This window comes from Mandrillus leucophaeus, unplaced genomic scaffold (assembly GCF_000951045.1).
Source record: "Mandrillus leucophaeus isolate KB7577 unplaced genomic scaffold, Mleu.le_1.0 Scaffold174, whole genome shotgun sequence".
NCBI lineage: Eukaryota > Metazoa > Chordata > Mammalia > Primates > Cercopithecidae > Mandrillus > Mandrillus leucophaeus.
The window spans coordinates 3,561,245-3,568,768 of record NW_012101743.1 but is presented as its reverse complement, the minus strand read 5'-3'; the positions used below and the strand labels follow the sequence as shown (position 1 = coordinate 3,568,768).

At 46.8% G+C, this 7,524-nt stretch overlaps 1 protein-coding gene across 6 annotated transcripts in view; it reads left to right on the top strand.

Annotated features, from left to right (window-relative positions):
* SEPT6 (septin 6) overlaps positions 1-5,769 on the top strand; it is an 80,621-nt gene extending 74,852 nt beyond the window's left edge. For 2 of the 6 annotated variants that reach the window (XM_011977162.1, XM_011977164.1), the window contains one exon: positions 4,741-5,769. In XM_011977162.1, the coding sequence (XP_011832552.1) occupies positions 4,741-4,750 (10 nt within the window). In that variant the 3' untranslated portion in view covers positions 4,751-5,769. Of the gene's footprint in view, positions 1-1,109; positions 1,857-2,394; positions 3,002-4,740 lie in introns of those variants that run through there. The other 4 variants (XM_011977159.1, XM_011977160.1, XM_011977161.1 and 1 more) reach the window with 4 other exon arrangements.
* The last annotated feature ends 1,755 nt before the right edge of the window (positions 5,770-7,524 follow it).

The window sequence follows — 7,524 nt, the reverse complement described above, 5'->3', positions numbered from 1 at the left end:
ACACACACACACACACACACACACACCAGCTCTGGGCCCAGCTGTGACTCTTTTGCGGCCACAGGCAAGTCTATTGACTTCTCTGTGTTTCTCGGTCTACTCATATGTATAATGGGGATCAGTCCTACTTGCCGTATATTTGTCACAGGAATGAAACTTACATGGAAGAGAGGTGAAAGTATTATTTAAGCACAAACCAATGATGGGTTTCCATAGTTCATGTTTTCAGTTAACTGTGGTCTGGACCCTAGAGCAGAGTTCAGCAACCAGCAACCATCCTCATATGCTCTGCAAACAGGTCTTGCCCCAGAGTACCAGTTAGCTGACTAGGACAGCTCTGAGGGCCTCCTGCGGTGAAACCTCAGCCTCCTCTGCTTTCCTTATGGGACAGGAAATGCAGTGGCTAGAGCCTGGGGCTCTATCCGGTGGCCTGAGGCCACTTAGAGATTTGCGGAAGGTATTCCTGTACAAGGTATTGGGTGGTGGTGTGGGGGGCGGGGGAGGGGAGACATTAGTCAGGACCTAGTCATTAAGAAGAGATAGGGCGGGCTCAGTGCCTCACACCAGTAATCCCGGCACTTTGGGAGGCTGAGGTGGGCGGATCACTTGAGGTCAGGAGTTCGAGACCAGCCTGGCCAACATGGTGAAACCCCGTCTCTACTGAAAATACAAAAATTAGCTGGGCATGGTGGCAAGTGCCTGTAATCCCACCTACTTGGGAGGCTGAGGCAGGAGAATCGCTTGAAGTTGGAAGATGGAGGTGGCAGTGAGCCAAGATCGCGCCACTGCACTCCAGCCTGGGTGAAAGACTGAAACTCCATCTCAAAAAAAAAAAAGAGATAAAATGTATTTTTGTGGTTGTTGATCATTATTTTGCTGGCTAATGCCACTGCTGCCATCATGTGGGAGTGTGTGTGGAGTGTATTAGAAAGCATGTTCCCTGGAGCCAATGCAATAAGACCTTAAGACCATCTAACATAGCTAAATTCTAATTTAGCCATTAGTCCTCATGACTTAATTTTCTTCTGACTATTTTTTTCTTTTTTTTTCTTTTTTTTTGGTACATTAATCTATCCATTCATTAACTCAGCTTCTCTTTTCATTTTCAGTTTGGGCTTCCTGTAGACACCCTTTTCCTGCGCAACAGAGCTGGGCCTCCCTTTCTCTAACTTCCCCCTTAACATGCCTGGGGGGCATACAGTCCAACCCAGGCCCTCTCCTCTCTTCCTGCCAAGGTTTATAGAAACCTGAGAATCTGAGGGCGATGTCTGGCCGCTGGTCAAGAAGCCAACAGTCATGTGGCTCGCAGATGCATCCTGCATCCCAGTCCCCCTCCCAGCACCCCCAGCCATCCCCCCTGTCTTCCCCCACATCTTTGCCAGAGGTGTGACATGGTCAGGGGGCCCATCTGCTACTCTTCCCCAGCAGCTCCCCCGTTCCAGTTCTGGTTGCTGTTAGTTTTCCCTGAGGTATTTGCATCCACCATGGCTGGGTAAGCACCAATAAGCACAGCTGCCCCCTTGGTCTCCTGTATCCCAGTCACTAGTCTTCCCTGGCCCACCCCACCCTCATCCTCAGGAGCTGCAGCCACTTCTTAGAGAGTTTCAAAAGGAGAGCCTTTGGCGCCTTTTCCGTCTAACCTTTGAGTCCAGCCCTTTCCAGTTTTCATTCACTCGAAGTAACTGCACTCAAGCTGTGCTCAAAATCTGTAACGCATTTATTTACACCAAGCCCTTCCCATAAAACACAACTGCTGGAGAAAATAGCAGACGTTTCCCCTCTCTCTAACTCTGGGTATCCCACAGATGCAAAAGGGAGAATAAACTTACATATTATTACCAGCCTAGAGTCTTGAATGATAGCCTTACTGAGTTCTTCTTGTGAGGTATTTCAGCATCGCAGGGGTAATTTCCGGAAGGGCTCCACACTGTCCCAATAGGGTGAGGCCAGTAGCAGGAATAATAAATCCCACTTTGTAGACTGGAAAACTGAGCTGTCAAAAGAATCAGGTGTTTGGGGGTTTGCTCTGATGAGTCTTGTAGTTCATTTGGTGAACGTCGTGATGATTTTTAACGTGCATTTTGCATGCATCCCTCGATAAGAAGAGATGAGACTATCGGCTGGAGAGAAGAAAAGAGGTGTTACACCTTGGAAGGCCCTTAACTTGCTTTCCAATTTAAGGAGTTGAGAGTTTAAAAATATTCCAGCCCTAGTTTTTATCATGGGTCCCATCTGATAGTGGCTTTGGGAACCTCTGTGGAGTAGAGAGCCCTCCCTTGTTAGGGTTATGAGGCACAGTGGCCTTTGGTGTTTGGCCAGTGACAGTGTGAGAGATGGAGTTGACCTGGCAATGATCTGTGGCTAACGTGCCGTCTCTCTGCCCTTCCTTTGCAGTAATCCATGGCTGTGTACTGAATAGTATTCCCCGCTACAGCTGGACTGGACTCCATTTAGCCTTTTAAGCCGAGGTTTCTCTTTTAACTGACAGCTTTCCTTTGGGGTGCCAGGCAGCCAGGCCCCCCACCCCTACCCTGCCATGTACTTCAAGCTCACTTCTTTTTGAGTTCCGCAACTTGCTCCTGCCTCCCAGCCCCACTGGCACTGACCATGACCACCTTCTATTTTTTTTTTTTTTTTTTAGAGTTTCTTTTTTTGATCACTTACTTTCAAAGCACACAGTCAAACAAGGTTATGCCAAATTTCCAGGCCTTTTTGAAGTATTGAGAAGGGGAAGGGGATTTCTCGCTTCGATTATAGATCATAGTAGGAAGCAAAAAGAAAAAAATGAAAAGCAAACATATGCACGTACTTCCTTTTTTTTTGTTGGCAAAGCAAGAGTGTAGGTTTGCTGTGTACCGTCTGGCGCTGTACTGATTGGTGAGTGACCAGAGCAAGTATAAAGGTGATGCTGCCAAAGCACAAGCCAGTTTCTTGGGAAAATTCAAGTTACAGTGGAGTATTGTTTTGAAGACCATATGCTTGGAGGTAGAAACAAACCAACAACCAAAAAAAAAAAAAAAAAAAAAAAAATCTGCTCAGATACTCAGCCAGTAGCTCAGAGAGATGCTGAGTTAGGCCTGTCAGGTCTCCCTGGGAAAGGCTTCGTATTTGCAACTTTGATGATTCTATGTCCAGCTTCAGAGCTGCTTTCCCAGAAATTCACGCTTAAAAAACCAACTGGTAATCACCACCCCCGACCCCGCCGCCCGGTAATTATTTGCATTACAAACCGGAGGCGCCCTCATTTGCATTTCTGTACAGATTAACTACTTAAGGCTTGAGAAGCTCTGAATACTTCGAAAGTATTAGACCCACACAGCCTTGGAGAGACCTTCAGAAACTAAAGAGGAGTTTTATATTAAGGGAGACATTTTAGTCAGTAAGACGATATAACCTAGTTACTCCGTAAGGGCAAATGAAGGCCCAGAGAAGGGAAGGGACTTGAGCAAGGTCCCAGTGCTGTTTCCAGGCAGAAGCCAGACTAATTTTCATGCCTCCTGACTCCCAATCCATTTCACAAAGGGATTCAATCTGTTTATATACGTTCCTGGATACGAGGCCTTTTGATGTTCAGAGTAACTGAAATAGTTAGTATTAGAAGACCCTCGAGGTTTTTTCCCACAGAAAAACATCTGAAGATGGATTGGGTGAGGGCTGGCAAAATGAAGGCATGCTGGGCCAGCTCCTTAACCCAGTGATGCTGCAAGGCTGGAACGGGGTCCAGGAGACTGTGTGTAACAGGTGCCCTAGGTGACCATTATAATCAGGGAAGTTTGGTAAACAAAAATCAAACCCATGAGTGAACATAAAAAGTTGATCAAGCCCATTAAAATGGGTATTTCATTGGGTGGCTTTATTCACTGTAGACAGAAAGATTTTTTCCTTCTTCAATGAAAAGGTGTTTTAATTAGTACAACTAGGCCGGGCGCGGTGGCTCAAGCCTGTAATCCCAGCACTTTGGGAGGCCGAGACGGGCGGATCACGAGGTCAGGAGATCGAGACCATTCTGGCTAACACAGTGAAACCCCGTCTCTACTAAAAAAATACAAAAAAACTAGCCAGGTGAGGTGGTGGGCGCCTGTAATCCCAGCTACTCGGGAGGCTGAGGCAGGAGGAAGGCGTAAACCCAGGAGGTGGAGCTTGCAGTGAGCTGAGATCCGGCCACTGCACTCCAGCCTGAGCGACAGAGCGAGACTCCGTCTCAACAACAACAACAAAAAATTAGTACAACTGTTACTATTAAAAAAAAATACCCTAAGTACTCTGTTTACTTCTGGTAAAACAAAACCAGTCATTAGCAATGGTCTGTGCTTTTATTTTCCCAGACTGGAGTGGCTTTTCTGAAATACACACACACACACACACACACACACACACACACGTACACACATCCCTCACTTCTCCTAAGCCAAGAAGTTTGCTTTCCCTAGCTGCAGTGTAGATGGCTCTTGTTTTTGTTTTTATGTTTTAATCATTTGGCATTCACATGTGGCTGTTAATAATGTGCTTGTTTTTAATTAAAACAAGAAGCTTTAAACTGGTGTGTGGTGTTCTTAAAACCTTCTCAGCGGATTTCCCCGTGGTGATGGCCCAACAGTGACCCCCATTTCTAACCTGTCTTCTCAAACTATAATCTGTGCTACCTCAGTACTGCCCATTCCCCTCCCCCTGTCTTACTTTCAATGTCCTCTTTCTTTGGCTAATCTCATGTTTTCTTTCTCTTTCTCTCTCCCTCTCCAGCTTTTTTTAATCTTGTCTTCAGCAGCTGCACTAAGTCTAAAGGAGAAGACTGCCATTATAGAAGAGTTAGGGTTCCATATTGTCTCAAATCAGAAATCAACCAATTCCCTCTCCCCTCAAACTGCAAGCACACGCACATACGCCACACCACCCAACAAGTGTTCATGTGTCCCTGTGTCCAGGCAAGAAGCTCTCTTCCCGACTCACATGGTATTTTAAATGGAAGTGTCTTGTCCTAACTAACAAGGCAGGAAAAGAACCATCAGAGCTGGAAAATGGACCAAATGTAACCTCAGAGAAACAACTACAGGACCACTCACCCAAGTGTAAGTGACTGGGGCAGGACACTTCAGCTGTGGGTGTGGAAGTACTGTTCTGTTCACAAGGTTTTGTTTGCGTTTTGTGTTTTTCTTTTAAACATTTCTCTGGTTCGATGGGTTGACTGTCTACGGCCACTGTTAAAACATTTCTGAATATGGAAGAGAAAGTCAAGTGACATTTTTATCTTCTTCAGCATTCACAGACCTTCTATAGATTCCAGCAAAGGGGAAAAATGTGTCCACTGTCTAACACTCAGGTGGAGAAGGGAGAGAAGGGAGAGAAGAGAGGGGGTTTAAGCTTAGTGAGGGCAAAATTACTCCATTCCACCTTCTGAGACCAGTTGGGGTTTTGAGAGAGGTTTCTGCTCAACCTGGGATCTGGAGGGAGAGCTTTGATGTTGGTCAATCTGCCTTGAATTCATTGGTTTAACTTGCATCAAAATACCATGTGAGTGTGCTCATTCTCATAGATCCCTACCATCATCACCACCATTCTGCTGTTCAGTGTCTCTTGAGAGAGCCTCTTTGCATGTTTTCCAGAATCTGTGTGTGTTTTTCCTTTCTTCTCCTTTGTTCTTTTTGCTCAAAGGTGTGACCAGTCACTGCCCCTCTGGGGCTTTCATTCTCCAGGAGAAACATCCCAGAACCAGCACTGTTTAGCTTACTACCTTTCTAATGTCCATGTCAATTTTCAATAAAAAGAAATGCTGAATGGCTGTGTGGTCTGATCTTAAGTCACTGGGTGATGCGGCCCACCACGGTTTGCCTGAGGAGGAGTGGGTGGCTGCCTTCCGAATGGGTGATTTGAAGGGCTCAGGGAGGCACCGTCAGCCTATGAAATCTTCCTAGGTGGGTTGCCATCCCCTGTGCCCGCCCCCTCCAACTTTCTTCCATCTGGGCCTGAAATTCCCACCACCTGGGGTGGAGGTGTGCAGGAAGTCCTCTACTTTTTCTTTATTAGCATGGATTTAACTAAGTTGAGCTGACTATCATCTAGTATATTAGATGGAGAAAGTAGAGTGCCAGAGCCTACGGAACAAGATTCAGGTGAGTTTTAATTCTGGCAGGAAAAGAACTTTGCACCACGTGTCTTCTCTCATTTACTCCTGTGATGTGAGCATCCCCCCAAATTCATGGATATGACTATTCTTCATCACTCAAAAAGCATTCTATAGATACTAAGGAGTATTTTGTGTCCTGGGTCTACTAGAGAGCGGAGCCTCCCATCCTCCCAAGCATTAAAGTGGGCAAGAGAGAGAGTTGTCACTTTAAAGAACTCTGGTGGCCCTTAGGAAAACAAACTTTCCTCAACTTTGCTTGCCTAAGGGCCAGGGTGTGGACATCAGGGCACGCATCCTTTCCTTACGGAGGCCTGGAGGCTTCAGAAAGTATCCACGTATATAGGCCTGGCTCTGCGTATATAGGCCTGGCTCTGTGCAGCTCACACACTAGGGGACAACCGAGTGAGACAATACGTCTGTGACGTTTGTGATGTCACTGAGCAGAGGCAGGCACTGAGGTGTTATGGAAAATTACAAGCCCTGGAGCCCTACAGACTTGCGAGCTGTGGGCAAGACGGGCAGATCACCTGAGGTCAGGAGTTCGAAACCAGCCTGACCGACCTAGAGAAACCCCGTCTCCACTAAAAATACAAAATTAGCTGGGTGTGGTAGTGCATGCCGGTAATCCCAGCTACTTCGGAGGATGAGGCAGGAGAATCGCTTGAACCCGGGAGGCGGAGGTTGCCGTGAGCTGAAATCGCGCCATTGCACTCCAGCCTGGGCGACAGAGTGAGACTCCGTCTCAAAAATAAATAAATAAAATAAAAATTTAATAAAACGTCTCCGGAAAAGGAGGACATCAGTGATTGCCTTGCCATGGTCATTGTGAAGGCTTCCTGAGCTAATGTAAGTTAAAGACCTGGGCGTTCAGTCAATGGGCTCCCTTGTTAAGGACTGAGTTTTCCCTGTACTAGAAAGTACTCATCTGGCAGGGCGTGGTGGCTCACGCCTGTAATCCTAGCGCTTTGGAAGGCCGAGGCGGGTGGATCACTTGAGGCCAGGAGTTCGAGACCAGCCTGGCCAACATGGCGAAACCCTGTCTCTACTAAAAATACAAAAATTAGCCAGGGGTGGTGGCACATACCTGTAATCCCAGCTGCTGGGGAAGCTGGGGCAGGAGAATTGCTTGAACCTGGAAGGCGGAGGTTGCAGTGAGCCGAGATCGTGCCATTGCACTCCAACCTGGGCAACAGAGCAAAACTCTGTCTCAAAAAGAAAAAAAAAAAAAAAGAAAATACTCACCTTAGAGTCCTATAATCCAGAGTTTCTCAACCACGGTACTATGGACATTTGGGACCAGACATCTGGAGAGCTGTCATGTGCATTAAAGAATATTTAGGGTTGGGCGCGGTGGCTCACGCTTGTAATCCCAGCACTTTGGGAGGCTGAGGTGGGTGGATCAC